Raw genomic sequence first — 16,960 nt, 5'->3', positions numbered from 1 at the left:
GAATAGAATTACTTTCCTGTAGTGTATGATTTTTCCCATGGTTTATGTTATATACTTATGCATACATCTTTATTATATGCAGCTTGTGTCTGTTTGTCTCCGATAGCTTATTGGTTGCTTGCGTAACTGTACTAGCCAATGGGGTGAAATTGCCACGGCTGAATGCAAATTGAGCGGGTCAGGGGGAAGGTGAACATTTGTTTGCATTGGCAATCATCTGCTTTTGAAACAATTTAAGGCTGAACGCAAATTGAGCGTGTCAGGGGGAAGGTGAACATTTGTTTGCATTGGCAATCATTTGTTTTACATAAAAACTACGTCTTAACATAATTCCTTTTAAGAATGCCTCCTAGAAACTACAGCACTGAAGAGGAAAGAAAAGGAGCTAAAGCTGCACAAAAACGGCTTTCTCGACAAAAAGAAACCACTGAGCAGAGAAAGACAAGGCTTGCTTCAGTCGCAGAGCAAATGTGTCTTTCTTGGCAAAATGAGACTGATGAGCATAGAGAAACAAGGCTTGCCTCAGATGCAAGACAAAAAAGCCTGTCTCGACAAAATGAGTCACTTGAACAAAGGCAGGAGAGAAATGCAAAAAAACGACAGAGTAATGCTGACCGAAACGTAAAAAGGATTAAAACAGTTTCAAACGGAGAAACTTTAATTTTGGAGCATTCCTCTGGTGACATGAATATTAAATGTGAACACTGTCAGTCCTTAAACTTCAAGTTAGAAACTAATTGATTTGACCGTGGCAAGAAAGGATTTTCTCAATGTTGCAAGTATGGAAACATTGTAGTTCCACTAATTGAGAATTATCCACCAATCTTGAATAAATTATTGACTAATCAGCATCCAAATAGCAAACAGTACATGGATAGCATTCGATCCATTAATAGTTTGTTTGCTTTTGCGTCCATGGGAAACAAACCAATTGACTTGCCTGGACCAGGACTTTATTGCTTTTGACTTCATGGTCAAGTTTACCATCAAACTGGAACTTTGCATCCTTCTGACAGGAAAAGAAAGTTTGCTCAATTATATATACTTGATCTCTCAGAAGCCAGTTCAGCACGTTTAGAATGGAATAAAAGAGTTCCTGAGACCTTACTTAATGAAATGGGGGACTTATTTCAAGACATTAACCCATTTGCTACTGCATATAAAATGATGCATGAAGTTGAAAAAAAGTTGGCCTCTAATGCTATAGCAAGCAATGAGCCAGCAATCACGTAAAATTAAAAATAATTGATGGTCTTCTGCAAGGCGAGCTTAAAAATGATGGAAAGATCTACACAGAAATGTTGTGTACAAAGAGATCTTTGACATGTGAATTAACATTTTATTATTTAAATCACCTTTATTTATTGAGCTAGCGGTGGCTCTTAAGAAATGTACCACCAGTGGTTTCCTTCATTGCACTCTACTTTAAGCAATTAAGTAAGTAGAAGGGGGAAACCCCGTGGGGCACTAAGCAAAGGGGCGTCCTCGCCGCCTGCCCTGGGTAATTCAGTTTGAATTAGCAGACACCTTTGCACAAATCATTTTAATTACAATTTATAATATCTAGAACAGTGGTCATTTCGTATGACCGCTGGGCTTTCTAGTATATGTATATGTGTATGTGTATGTATAAAGTGATGTCTCAAGAAGATCAAAATGGAGCTACAGTAGGAATGAATTTTACTAAGAGGCTGTGGATTTTTTTTTTTTTTCTGAAGCTGGAAACGGGGAGGCAGTCAGACTCCCACATGCGCCCGACCGGGATCCACCTGGCATGCCCACCAGGGGGCGATGCTCTGCCCATCCGGGGCGTCACTCTGTCGCTACCAGAGCCACTCTAGCGCCTGGGGCAGAGGCGAAGGAGCCATCCCCAGCACCCGGGCCATCTTTTTGCTCCAATGGAGCCTCGGCTGCGGGAGAGGAAGAGAGAGACAGAGAGGAAGGAGAGGGGGAGGGGTGGAGAAGCAGATGGGCACTTCTCCTGTGTGCCCTGGCCGGGAATCGAACCCGGGACTTCCGCATGCCGATGCTCTACCGCTGAGCCAACCGGCCAGGGTCAAGAGGCTGTGGATTTTGACACCAACCTGCAGCTTTAGTGGCCTCTGGATGCAGATATGTCTTTGACACGTATCATTGTTGGGAGTTATAGGTGGATCCATAATGGTATGCACAAAGTTTAAAGCAGGATTATCTCTGGCCTTATAGGTATAAGATGTATGCATTTCTCCCCAGGGTTGAATAGTACTGAATGTGTCAGCCAGTGTGCTGGCTAGGTCCCCTTCCTCCCCCTACTCAAATTGCCTTGGCCCATCCCTGGCTGGTTTTCTCAGTGATAAGCGTCTGCCTGGCATATGGATGTTCAGGGTTCGATTCCTGGTCAGGGCACACAGGAGAAGCAACCATCTGTTTCTCCATCCTTCCCACTCTTCTTTCTCTCTGTCTCTTTCTTCCCCTCCTGCAGCCAAGGCTCCATTGCAGCGAGTTGGCCGGGGCTCTGAGGATGGCTCCATGGCCTCATCTCAGGTGCTAGAATGGCTCCAGATGCAAGGTTGCAATGGAGCAACACCCCAGATGAGCAGAACATCACCCCCTAGTAGGCATGACAGGTGAATCCTCGCCAGGAGCACGGAGGAGTCCTTTTCTCTAACTCTCCTCTTCTCACTTACAAAAAATTTAAAAAAATTGCTCTTCCCAGAATCTCATGTTAAAGAGTGAGGAAAGCAGAACAAAATCCGTCTTTGCATGGAAATGGCCAATGGCTGTTCTGATGCTGGTGGTCCAGGAACATGGTACCCAGAGTTGGAGAGATTCATTTGAATACATTTTCTCAGAAATTTGAACTGAGATGATAGAAAGATTTGTCTGAAAGCTGATAGTGTCAGAAAGTTGCTATGAAAGGTTCACAGACTGCCACCATAAGTTCCCTGAAGTCACTGAAGTCCACAGCTGTCCTATTGTCCCCGTTGCCCAAGGCACTGTCTTATTACACCTCCTGTGCCTGATTTCCACCGGATTCCACGTCCCCTTGTTGGGCCATGTGTGCCCTTTCAATGACTACTCCTTTTACTGGAGGTAGTTTGAGGAAGAAATTTTTTGTTTTTGCATAACTGAAATCATGTTAATTGTAGGGAACCCTGAAAACTGTCTACTTTGCATTCAGAAAGGAAGAGAGATCTGGTGATTGCTGTCTCCTCAGACAATGTGTGAGCTGGTTTCGCTTCAGTGCAATCCCAGCCTGTGCCACAGGAACCTGGTGCCTGGGGCTGATTGCTTTTAAAGAAAAAGTTTAAAACATTTACTTACATTTACATAAACAAATTAAATAGATTTTTAAATTCTTTTATTTCTCTTCTTTTTTTCTTTCTCTCTCACCTTTGTTTGTTTGTTTGTTTGTTTGTTTTGACAGAGCTAGAGAGAGTCAGGGAGAGGGACAGACAGTCAGGAAGGGAGAGAGATGAGAAGCATCAATTCTTCGTTGCAGCTCCTTAGTTGTTAAGAGATTGATTTTTTTTTTGTATTTTTCTGAAGTTGGAAATGGGGAGGCAGACAGACTCCTGCATGTGCCCGACTGGGATCTACCCGGCATGCCCACCAGGGGCAATGCTCCGCCCATCTGGGGTGCTGCTTCGCTGCAACCAGAGCCATTCTAGCGCCTGAGGCAGAGGTCATAGAGCCATCCTCAGTGCCCGGGCCAACTTTGCTCCAATGGAGCCTTGGCTGTGGGAGGGGAAGAGAGAGACAGAGAGGAAGGAGAGGGAGAGGGGTGGAGAAGCAGATGGGCACCTCTCCTGTGTGCCCTGGCCGGGAATCAAACCCAGGACTCCTGCACGCCAGGCCAACGCTCTACCACTGAGCCAACCAGCCAGGGCCGTGATTGCTTTCTCATATGTGCCTTGATGAGGGTGGGGAAGCTACAGCAGAGCAAGTGACCCCTTGCACAAGCCAGCAACATTGGGCTATAGCCAGAGACCTTGGGCTTAAAGCCAGTGACTATGGTGTCACGTCTATGATTCCACACTGAAGCCAGTGATCCCTTGCTTAAGCCAGTGACCTCGGGGTTTCAAACCTGGGCCCTCCAGGTCCCAGTCTGATGCTCTATCCATTATGCTACCACCTGGTCAGGCTCTCTCTCTTTCTTTCTTCCTTCCTTCCTTCCTTTCTTCCTTCCTTCTTTTCTTTTTTTTTTTTTCTTCTCTTTCTTTCTTTCTCTCTAAAGTTTATTGTAATTGGGTTGCAGTTTCCAAATTATTTCTCAAAGCTTTCAGTCTTCTAAAGTGGGCTTAGGAAAAAATTAAAAATAAATAACCTTGATGCTCTCTTTAATGACAGTTTTGGTTTTCAGATCCAGAGACAACAGAACCTATACTGAGTCTAAACCTTCAAAATAGGGAGTAACAAAGATGTGTGGAAGCTATCAGACTGACCTCCCTCCTTTTTTATTTAACCCCTAGGAATAGATAGCCTTCCTAGGAAGCTGAAAAAGAAAAATCCTACCCCTCACAGCAAGCAGCTAGTCTGGTACCATCAACTGGTCCTTGATATCCTCTTGTTGAAAACAAACGTTTCACAGAACAGCAACATCAAGCAAGGCCACTCTGTGACTGTGATGGGTGAAGATGAAGAGATGACCACTCTACAATCATGTCTAAGCACAGACAGAACATGAATATTGTCAAAACCACAAGCATGAACAACATTCCTCTACCTAATAAGCTTTATTAAGATACCCAATCAGAATTTACCCCCTTCTTGATATCATCCAATTAGAGCAAAGCCCCACTTCCTTAATTGCCCCCTCAATCACCTAACACCAGCCCAAATCTTTTCTAAGAAGCCTTCCTAAGGTTTCTAACACTTTCTTACTGAGATACCCCATGGTTCTCCATGAAATATAGTCTTCCTCTCTAAAAGAGTAATAACCCAACTTGTTCAACAACAAATGTGTTCCTGGTGGTGTTCAGCTGGAGGGTTTTGATAGGCCTTTAGAATGTCATGTTTCTCTGCTCTACTCTTGTTATCGTCTCAGGCAATCTGATCAGCTCCTTGGATTAACTTTTTTGGTCCAACCAATAATCACCAACATTTACCAAGCACTCATTACTTGCTAGATGCTTTGTATGGATGGCCATGCTTGATCCCCACAATGGCCCTATGGATCCATAGGCTTCATACCCCATTTACAGATGAGGAGACTGAGGTAGAAAGGTTATAACATCATTAAGTGGATGAGCCAGGAGTCCAGGGCAGCCAGTTGGCTGGATGTATGGCTGTGCTGTCTGCACCATGCTGCCTCCTGCTGACCTGGTGGTCTCCTGTGCTCCCCTGCTTCACAGCACAGTGTGTGGTCACAGATCACTGTGCCATCAGCCTACATTGAGGAGCACTATAAGAAGCATCCCCAGGAAATTACTGCTGGATTTCCTATAAGATGTGAGAATTCAGACCCACAGGAAAAAGAAAAATTTCTCCCTATTCACAGGGCCAGAAATATTGAGCTTCTTTTAGGGAACCAGAAAAAACTTTTTTCCACCTTGGAAGATATTAATCATATAATTTAGTTTTCAACCTGATTTTTAGAAAAGGAAAGTACGATTTTAAGTTGAATAACTTAACAAAGAAAAATTTTTCTTTACATTTTTTTTTCAATTTTACTAATGTGGTAAAAAAAAAAAGCATCTGGAGTAATTAATATGGGTAGCACTTCTTTATCTCCCCAGAAGGAGGGATACTGAGGCACAGAGCTTGAAAAACAATAATTAATATATTGGGCGACGTCAGTAACTTAGTTTCAGTTTATTTATTTTTGTAATTACCTTCCATCTATAGCCTACTATACTTCTTTTCCACTTATAAGTGGTATAAAGGTTCCCTTCAAAATTACTTTAGTAAAATATTTTAGTTTATTTAAAGGAAAATGTTAAGTAAATAGTGGTACAGGAGGTAGGAGACTGAACAGGGAAACACAAATCATTAAGGTATTTTGGGAAACCCTGACCTCAGTTTCCTCTGCCTTGGAAACTGGAAAGACCAGAGTTTACATGATTGGTCTTTGACCTCAAGGTGTTCCAGGCTCCATGAATTTCTCCTTCTATTCTAATTCCTAGCTCCATCTTCTATCTCCTTCCTCAGTTTCCCCTCTGCCTTCTTGTCTTGCTACTTACTATGAGCTTTCAGGAAAAAAAGTGCTGGGGATGAGGAACGTGTGGTGTATAACATAATAAAGACTGTTTCTTTTCTGTAATAGCACCGCGTCCAGAGAGATGTGACCCATTTACAAGGTGTAGGGAGCTCTCTGAAAGCCCAGTGTGTCTGATTTCCTCCAGTCCTTGGGAGTTTTAGTTCTTTGAACTGGGCAGGAACCGCGTTCTTAAAACTGCTCGGGGCAGCGGATTCTTTGGCTCTCCTCCGTCCCAGCGTCGAGTCACCCTTAGAGCCTGTACTCATAAGCAGTGTGAGTGAACTGAAGTACTTCAGTGGGAAAACAAGGAAGGGGTGCCTTAGATGCGTCCTCCTCCTCCTTTCTGGCTGTGCAGCACCTTCACCTTCAGCCCCCCCTCCTCCCTCCAACCCCTTCGAGTAAGAAAGTTCTGAGGGACTACAAGGAGACCAGGAGGATGGAGGAGTGAGGGTGGGCAGAGGGCAGGGATGGAGGTTACTCCTCGAGAATGGGAGGGGGATGGGCAACGCTGGAGTAACGCCCAGGAGCGGGCTGCGCGCCCCAGACTCCCGGGAAAGCCTGGCAGTCTGGAAAAGCTGGACTTCGAGTCCCCCCTTTTTGAAGAGTTCTCAGGAAGTTTGGGGGAGGGGCGAGCTGCTCCCTCCTGTTCTAAACGCGCGGGAGGGCGAGAAGGGAAGACAGTAGCAGCAGGTCTCGGAGCTGTCACGTTCCTGCCCGCGGTCGGGGTCGGATGCTCCTGACCGGGTCTGCGGGGCGCGGGTGAGGGGCGAGGGCAGAGCGCGCCCGCGGGCATGGAGGGGCTGATCCTGTTCTACGCCCTGGCCACCCGGCTGCTGTTCTTTCTGCACTCGCTGGTTGGGGTCTGGCGAGTGGCCGAGGCGAGGAAGGAGCCGAGGTACTGGCTGCTGGCGCTGCTCAACCTCTTGCTCTTTCTGGAGACTGCGCTCACCCTCAAGTTCAAGCACGGCAGAGGCTGCAAATGGTGAGCGCTCCCCGGGAAAGGGCGGGCGCGGATTCCCCGGGACCGTCCCCGACGGTACTTGCAGGCAGACCAAGAGCCCTTCTCCCCGAAGCCCGCCGGCTCTTTCCTCGGATTCGGACCCCCTTTGTCCTGCTGGGAGCTTCGAGGGAGCGCCCGCTGCTTGCGCGTCTCCTGGGCACGCCGCAGGACCTCAGGGTCCCAGGGCAGCACTGGGAAGGCTCCAGCCACAGACACGCTTCACCCAGTCCCAGGTTTGGCGATTTGGTAAATGAGAAAACAGAAGGGAAGTCCTTGCCTGCTTTGCGGAGAGTGCTCCAAATGGGAGAGTCTTGGGGCAAAAGGGTGTCGTGTGCCCTGCTTTCTGAATTTGGGGAGTGTGGGGGAGCGCGAGTTAGGCTGAATGAATGCAGGTATAGCAATGCCCTTCCCTGGGCATCAGGGACTTGGGCAAGAGCTTGTGTGCACGGGGCAACGATGAAGGGCGAGAAGACCTTGGCAGCACAGTGTTTCTGCTTTCAGCCTGTAGCTTCTTCCAGTCCCTGAGCTCCCCATGGCACCAGCTTCAGGTGTCTGGGGTTGGTTGCTTCGGAGCTTGGTTAATGGTCAGCCCATCTTGTCTAAGATGGGTTGCCACGCTGGTGGAGGGACCAACAGGGGTTGGTTCCGACTTAACCTCAATGTGCAAGAATTACAGGCTCAGCATGATGCTTTATTTCCTCTACCAAAGACTTGAATGGCAATAGAAGAAATGAGGAGAAAATTCTCTTGCAATGTTACAAAGAACCTCCACCTCCATCCCTCCACTACCAGTAGATTTTCATTCCCACACTTCAAGATAGAAGTCTTCTGTGTTGATTTTTAGAAGCAGTCTGTGTTTTTATACATGTCAATACTTTTAAAACAACCTAATTCTATGAGACAGAAAAAAATAGTATTAGCCAATTTTAGGAATTACATACAGCATGGAATTGTAGTAACCACCATACTGAGAAAGGGAACGCCTTCTCTATATTCTACATATCAAACTACAAAAGACTGTATTTCATGATAGTGCAATGGAGTGAATGTGCTATTTCTTAAAATAATGTGAATCCTGCCCCAAATTTTCACTGTTGAAAATATCTAAAATTAGCAATGAAAAAAATTAATCTAGTAGAATCTTAATTTAATACGATAAAGATTGGAATGTGACTGCCCCCCACCCCCACCCACTTCTGCTCCAGCCCCTTCCCCACACGAACAGCTTATTAAAAAGGAGATATTTTAATGTACTTTTCAGTATTCTTTTTGGAAATCTCCAAGAAAAATGGTATTAGCTTATCAATGGTATTCATGTTAAAGAAACAAAAAGGGAGAAAAACCTGCACCCACCAGGTCATATGAAATTGATTTAATTTTTACTGAGCAGCTTTAATGTACTAGGGGAGAAAGTATCTTCAGTAATAGGAAGATAAAGTCTGAGGCAGGAAAATTTCCCATGAAGGTACTCCTGCCACCAACCGTTAGAGCTTCTCAGACAAATGTCAACCCCAGAAGAGGGATTAGTCCAGCAGATGCTGAAATATTCGCCTCCCTCTCCAAGAGTAGCCAAGAGTCCTTAGCTCACATTAAATCAAAATTTCACACCAGTTGTGTAGAAATGCTACAGCTAATGGATATTTACCTTCATGTCTATATCATCACTGATGTCTGATTCAGACTAACATGTAACATATAACCAAGAGAGGAAAAAAATGTTGAGGCAAAAATAGGCGATAGTCAATGTGTCAAATTAAATAAGGAACTGGGGACACACTCATGTAGGGAGTGTGGCCTCAAAATCAGACAAATAGTGGGGTAAAATCTAGGCTTTCTTACTTTCTGTGAGTCACTGAGCAAGTTACTTAACCTTGCTGAGCTTCAGTTATTTCATCTATGAATACTTATCTCACAGGTTGGTATGAATTAAATGAAATAACATATTTTGATAAAAAAGGAATGTCTTTTCTAGATCCTAGGATTTCTCTTTTCTCTTATTATAAAAACATTCTGTGTCTACTGGACACATTTTTTATCTCTACAAGTCTAACATCTTTATTTGAAGGACTGGCCAATAAACTATTGATTCAGAGCCAAAAAGTAAGAAAATAAAATTCTCACCATTATTTTAGAATAGGTCAGTGATAGATATTGTATATAATAGCAGTAATTCACAAAAATCTTGCTGGATCAATATATAGACTAATAAAGAAAAAAATGGGTAGATTTGGCTTATAAAATTTCAGGGACAAATGAGTCTTTGTAAATGATTGAAATAGAAATATGATTATAATGCTTTGTTCTACTGATGTTTCAACTGAGTCTGAAACTATGGTAATTTTTGTGATGGACAAAGTGCTCAAACTATTCTGTCATAAATCTGAGAAAAGAAACCAGAAGATGGAATGCTAAAATATATAGAAGATTATCCCTGATGTAACATGATAATAATTCGAAAGGATTTGATTTGGGATATATTTCATATCTGGGCTGAAGTTTTCTGGATAAAGCAAGGCCTAACTTTTTATGTTTTCTGAGTGTTAAAAAAGGTTTTCCTTAGGAAATCAATACTGATGGAATTTAAAAAAGCATAATGTAAATATTATGGAAGTACTTATTCTTCTATACAGGAAAATGTTAATATATAGATCTATGTGGATATCTATATTAATATTATATAATATAATATATATTTTTTATCCATTGGTCTTACCTTTTGGAATTTACCCTATAACCAAAAGTACCTATATGTAAATATATATGCACAGTAATATTAATTTCCATTTTGTTAGCGGAGCATAAACCTGAAAGCAACTCAATTATCCATCACTAGACTGGTTGAAAATTGTAACATACCCATATAATAAACTATTTTGCTGTTATTAAAAATAATGACCTAGGTTTTAGCTAGAGGAATGTCCACAGTACATTGTCAGGAAAATAAAGTTATAGAGTTATTTAAATAAGGTCTCATTTTCTTTTTAAAGAAAAAATACATTATCTATTTACAAGTTAAGAAGAAGAAGAGGGAGAAACCCTCTCATACTCAATATCTATCAGTCAATTGAGTAATGCCTAAATGGTGAAAACTTCTTTCCTGGGAAGTCAGATCCATGATCATCCTTTAGATTACCCTGGGCTAGTTTGAACATTGTTCTTTTTACTATACTGTATTTGGCACCTGGCCCCAAATAAGTCAAATCTCTTGAAATTATGGAACAATAAACAGAGCTATAGAGAAAAATGTGAACAAAATTTCTTGAAACATAGCAAACATATTACAGTTGTCCAAAAAAATGTTTCTTTAGCTATCCTTTGGAATGGAAAATGGAACTAGAGCTGCTGAGCTCAGCTGTCCAGGGACAGGCAACATTACATCAATGCTGTTAACTTGCCAGTTGGAGAAGTTTAACTTGTTGGAATTCTATAGGATAGAAAGGGTTAGCCAATGATACACCCCTTATTAAGTGCAATAAATGTGTGCTAGTGGAATTTGTTCCATTTCACCTAGTATTTATTAGTTTCCCCTACCAACTTACTTATATTCCTATCAGATAGAAATTAGTATTGGTTTGCTTTATTTTACTTTCTATTGTCTGGGCAACAGTCCAAAGGATCTGTGAATTACCAATTAGGTAAAATCAAACAGAAGACAGTGTCTCTGTTGCTTTCTAATCAATAGTGTTAAATATTCCTCAGGGAATAAAAAAATGACCAAAACTGTGACACATTTGAAGCGTGTTCACTTTAAAGTAGACAGTATCTGAGGATAAGTAAGACTCTAAGTTGAGCTTATTGACAAAAGTACAGAATTTTAAACACTGAGCTTTCTTTATAGAATTTCAAGAATATGTCTTGGCCAGTTGGCTCAGTGGTAGAGCATCCACACCGTGTGTGGAAGTCCAGGTTTGATTCCTGGTCAGGGCACACAGAAGAAGCAATCATCTGCTTCTCCATTCTTCCCCTTTTTCTCTTTATCTCTCTCTCTTTTCCTCTCCCTCAGTCTTGGCTTGAGTTGGCCCCAGGTGCTGGGGATGGCTCAGTGGCCTCTGCCTTAGGTGGTAAAAATACCTCTGCTGCCAAGCAATGGTGGGCTGAGCATGCCCCACAGGGGCTTGCCAGGTGGATCCCCATGGGGGTGCATGCAGAAATCTGTCTCTCTGCCTCCCCTGCTCTCAATTTGAAAAAAAAAGAATTTTGAGAATACAATGTAAATATAATTAATAAAATACTTCCTATATTTGGTCACCTTTTCCATCAGCTCTTATACCCACTTCCTTTATTAAGTTCAGCGAGACAATTATTGAATTGCCTAATTAGTAAGCATGGTACTATGCTAGACAATGCATGAGAAGACAGAAGAAACAGAAAACAAACAACTCAAGTATTTAAAATAAAAGGTAGTATTTTGATTAAGTGCTAAAATGCATAGAAATAGAATTTATCATGAATATTTAGCATTTACTAATATCCAGGGTCTTTCAAGGTTTTATAGAGATTATACAATTTGATACTGATAGAGGCTACAATTATTTTGTTTCTCTATTTTTACTCATTTATTTATTTATTTATTTATTTATTTTATTTATTTTATTTATTTTTTTGTATTTTTCTGAAGCTGGAAACGGGGAGAGACAGTCAGACAGACTCCCGCATGCGCCCGACCGGGATCCACCCGGCACGCCCACCAGAGGCGACGCTCTGCCCACCAGGGGGCGATGCTCTGCCCCTCCAGTGCGTCGCTCTGCCACGACCAGAGCCACTCTAGCGCCTGGGGCAGAGGCCAAGGAGCCATCCCCAGCGCCCGGGCCATCCCCGCTCCAATGGAGCCTTGGCTGCGGGAGGGGAAGAGAGAGACAGAGAGGAAGGAGGGGGGGGGTGGAGAAGCAAATGGGCGCTTCTCCTGTGTGCTCTGGCCGGGAATCAAACCCAGGACTCCTGCACGCCAGGCCAATGCTCTACCGCTGAGCCAACCGGCCAGGGCCTATTTTTACTCATTTTTATATGGGAGAACAGAGACATGGAACTTCTGAATCATTTTATTTAGGATCACTTAGTTAATAATTAGGAGAGGAGGGATATTGAGACTCCAACAATTTCGAGAAGAAAGAATGTGATGAGGAGTAATGTGGTGGTGGTTGGGGGGGGGGGGGAGACATTTCAGCTGAGTCCGTTAAAGAGGAGAAAGAGTTGGAAATGGGAAGAGCCAAGGAGATGAAAAATTGAGAGGGAAGAGCTAGCTGTGCCTTTGGACATTCCTGACATATTCCCAGAAGACAAACACTGACTTTCTTTTCTACTCTCCCTTATCTCTTCTCCTCCCACTCTGTCATGCCTCTAAGTGAAAAATTTCTTCTCACTTTTATATCTTTACCATATTTCATTTGAAACGTCATGTGTTAAAAAATGTCTGGGTGTCTCCCAACTGAAAACAAAAAAGATAAGTTAGGAATCAGAAGAGATCCTATCCTAAATTGACTTAAAATTCAAACCAATTTTGTAAAAAAAACCAAAAAACAAAAAAAAAACCCTCAGCAAAGTATGTTTTGATTACTCAAATCTTTTTAAATGGTTCAATAACAGAAATGAAAAACCTGGACTTGACAGAAAACATATGAGGTCTGATCTTGAACAGGTTTTGTGTAGTGTAGGGGAACTCTGTATGGTGTAATTCTAAAGTATTTGATGTATGTCTCTTTCTCCACCAAAAATGTTTATAAAAATGCCAGAAAAGAAGTTGGCAAGTAAAAGAACTCTTTTCCTGATGATCTTTTTGGATATCAGAGAGGATGAAATGGAGCAGTTGGGAAGAAAATCCTGTGATTTCCATATGGACAATTTGGGCACTGTAAATGCTCTCCACAGATAGACTGTTTCTCTCCTTGTTCACACTTGTTGTCCATACTTCCTGAAATTTCTCCTTAGTATTTTAGTTATTCCAGTAGCACTTCCACTGTGCATTATATTTTTTAATGCCATCTACACTGTGCATTCAGTTTTATAATATTCCTTACCTTCATATATGTGTGTGTGTACATTTTATCTCTTGATCTTTAAACTCAAAGCAAAAGGATGACTGAAATTTGTATCCTTTTGGGAAGCACCTGTTGAATGTTACCAGCAAATGACTTTGTTTTGTTCATATATATATATATATGTGTGTATATATATATATATATACATGTATATGTATATATAATATGATTTTATTTTATTGATTTTAGAGAGAGGAGAGAGAGAGAGAGAAAGGGGTGGGGAAGCAGAAAGCATCAGCTCATAGTAGTTAGTGCCTATATGTGCCTTGATCAAGCAATCCCCGGGTTTTGAACCGGCGACCTCAGCATTCTAAGTCATGTTTATCCACTGAACCACCACAGGTCAGGCTTTTATATATATAAAATATTTTATTTTATTGATTTTAGAGAGAGGAGAGAGAGCGAAAGGACTTTGTTTTTAGTGATCTGAGTCCTGGTTTTAAGAAGAAAAGTCTTATGCTAACTTGAATGAGTACTATGCTTCACTCCCAAGAAAAATCATCATTATTATTTTTTATTTCACAAAGGACTTGTAATTAAAACAATAATTATGTCTGCATGATGAGACCCCTAGGAAATTGAACCTTTGAGAGATGTATATGCTTTCTCAGTGAGTATGTTCAACTGAGACATTTATAACTGAAAGTTAAAGTTATAATGGTTTATAACTTCCTGTATTTGATTGGGAGAAAAACAAAATGCAAATTAGTGTGGGCAGCTTCCATGAGCAAAAGTCAATCTATCCTTACTGCTAGATTTCATGCATTTTTCTGTCTCATGGTGGTGGTATTATTAAACATGCAGAGTCAGGACAAATCTGAATAGTGTAACTTCCTTTCCAACAATGGTAAATTCATCTTTACATTAAGGATTATTCTCCCCCTGTGCATATCCCTTACTACTCTGGAAGTTCTGGTATCAGCAAAGTTTAACAGATAAATCATTTTGTTAAGAAAACCAAGGTGTTTTTTTAATATATTTTTTTTATGTACAGGTATCAAAAAATAAAATCTCTTTGAAACTCACATTGAAATAATATTAAGGACATACAGATGGATAATATAAAATGCCACAGTGGAGACAAGTTTTGTTTATTTTCTCTGAATATAAGCCTACTCTCCATCAGTGTTTAGGAAAAGGGGATGGTTATATTTTATCTTTGGTTTGTCAAGCTCACCTCAAAGAGGGAGTTGGTGTCCAGTTGATTTTGAATGTTTTCTGCTTATTAGAATAAACATTAGTAATCCTTAGGGGGAGAAAGAGTCTTCTACCATCACTGCTGCTTTCAGCCCTTGTCATGTTTTGCAAGATTCCTTTGCTTTCTTATTTCTCTATTTGATCCACTTGAAGTAGTCTCTTTATAAACTGGCTGTGGCATTTTCTGACCCCCTGTTATCAACAGGTGTGAGAATGATAATGAAGGTGATGGTGATAATGGAGGTGGTAACAGGTATCAATTCGTAGTACTGCCAAAGCTGCCAGCCTACCTTACATTCATTTTCTCGTGCAATTCTCACAATGACTCTGTGAGTTTCTTTACACTTTTATTACCATTTTGTGATGAGGACATTGTTGCACAGCAAGGCTAGATTGTTTAAGGTCTAAACTAGTAATAATAAGTCACAAAAAAACAATTCCTACCTTCCAGTGAGCACTCATTTATTGGCCCAGGCACTGGCATTGAGTGCATATTGCTTGCTTCACTCCCCACAATAGCCCTGGTGTACTTTTCTTGTTCTTATTGGCAAATGAGAAAACCAATGCATAGAGAAAGATTCCCTATCCCAGGATTAAATTCCATCAGCCTATTTGTTATGCTCTGCTTTTAATAAATTAGTGTTTGCTTGTGGACAATACATCTACATACATTTTTAGGGCCAAGTATTCCCTAGAGAAGAGAAAGTGTTGTGACATAGTTTTCTTTTTCAAAATTAGGTAGGTAAATTCTAGGTGACCTGAGAGTGAACACTGGGATAATTTTGCTTATAACAAAATATAGAGGAGTTCAGACTACATAAGAACATGGCTCAAAGACACTCTTGTGTAAGCAGACATCCTTTTAAACAAAACAGAAGGTAAAAGAAAAGAAAACAGGGATAAAAATTCTAGATTGTCTTTATATTTGCTCCTAAAGTAAAAAACCAGTCTCTTCTACAGAACATAAATAAATACCATTGTTTTTTATAGACTGAATTAAATTATGGTAAAGCCTTACATAAATAATACCCATAATTCATTTTATCCCCCAGAGGCCATTAAAATTCCCATAGTCATTAGTGCTTACCTTCATTTATTCATTAAACAATCACTTATTGTTCTAGTTGCTATGATGGTGGTCTTGAAGGAATATAAAATATATGCACCTTTATGAGAATAGGACAATGTATGTATTCATACGAGAACAACATTTTGAGAACCGACTAATTTTCCACAAATTAAGTTCAAGAGTGCAGAAAGGTTGCAGAATAAAGATGCAGTCAGTATGGTAGGCTTGTTACACAAGGAAAATTTCTTGTAAGTGATTTATTTACTGGCCTTTGAAGTGGCTGGTGGTTTTACAAGAGTAGTGAGGAGAGAGAAGGGCTTTTCTGGTTGAGGGAATGTTATGATGGCAGTACTTAGGGTTTCAGTTGGAACCAATTCATTTAGGAAGATGTCATGAATTTGCTTTGCCTCAGAAATTTTATGAGAAAAACAGTACATAGATCTTAAAATTGATGCATATTTTGTTCCTGTAACTTGTTTAGTCATACTGAACCATACTGGCTGAGGTTTGAATGGAGGGAGGCAGATTTAATTTAATAAAGCTTGTTCTTGTATCAGATATCCTCTCAGAAAATTTTAAGTGAAGTGTATAGTTCTACTGCTACTGGTTTACTTCATAATTTGGAAGTATTACTTTATTTTTAAAGTGAGGAACAACAAATAATGAAAATTATAATTAAGAGCTTTAATATTCCCTTCAGAAGTAGTTTTAACAAAACCTGAACATGGGCATTCTTTGAGGGTTGAAGACGTATAAAGAATGACTTCAGCCCTGGCCGGTTGGCTCAGCGGTAGAGCGTCGGCCTAGCGTGCGGAGGACCCGGGTTCGATTCCCGGCCAGGGCACACAGGAGAAGCACCCATTTGCTTCTCCACCCCTCCGCCGCACTTTCCTCTCTGTCTCTCTCTTCCCCTCCCGCAGCCAAGGCTCCATTGGAGCAAAGATTGCCCGGGCACTGGGGATGGCTCTGTGGCCTCTGCCCCAGGCGCTAGAGTGGCTCTGGTCACAATATGGTGACGCCCAGGATGGGCAGAGCATCGCCCCCTGGTGGGCAGAGCGTCGCCCCATGGTGGGCGTGCCGGGTGGATCCCGGTCGGGCGCATGCGGGAGTCTGTCTGACTGTCTCTCCCCGTTTCCAGCTTCAGAAAAATGAAAAAAAAAAAAAAAAAGAATGACTTCATTGCAATAAGTATTCCCAACCCATTTGAAATTCCTCCCTGTCTCTTCTGTTCTTGTTTTTAGTCTGCTCATAAGATCAAAGACAAAAAACAAACAAACAAACAAAAAAAACCCCACCTGCAGTCTGATGTTGGCATCTATTAAAACACACATATTCCATATTTAATTCTCCATTTGGGGGTTGTCAGGCCTTTCAGTTGTGGCCTTACGCCCTCTTAGTGGCAGACAGAGCCAGAGGGTACTGGGAGGGAAGTGGTTAAGAGGGACATTCTAATTAAGAAGACAGATGGGTCGTGGCTAGGG

General features: G+C 41.5%; 1 protein-coding gene across 2 annotated transcripts in view; it reads left to right on the top strand.

The window, feature by feature from the left end:
• Nucleotides 1–6,795: 6,795 nt before the first annotated feature.
• TMEM26 (transmembrane protein 26) overlaps nucleotides 6,796–16,960 on the top strand; it is a 50,898-nt gene continuing 40,733 nt past the window's right edge. For both annotated transcript variants that reach the window (XM_066349754.1, XM_066349755.1), the window contains exon 1: nucleotides 6,796–7,160. In XM_066349754.1, the coding sequence (XP_066205851.1) occupies nucleotides 6,970–7,160 (191 nt within the window). In that variant the 5' untranslated portion in view covers nucleotides 6,796–6,969. The remainder of the gene's footprint in view (nucleotides 7,161–16,960) is intronic.

The sequence above is a fragment of the Saccopteryx leptura genome, chromosome 9 (assembly GCF_036850995.1).
Source record: "Saccopteryx leptura isolate mSacLep1 chromosome 9, mSacLep1_pri_phased_curated, whole genome shotgun sequence".
Taxonomy (NCBI): Eukaryota; Metazoa; Chordata; class Mammalia; order Chiroptera; family Emballonuridae; genus Saccopteryx; species Saccopteryx leptura.
The sequence above is the reverse complement of the archived record's forward strand: the minus strand, read 5'-3'. Positions and strand labels throughout refer to the sequence as shown.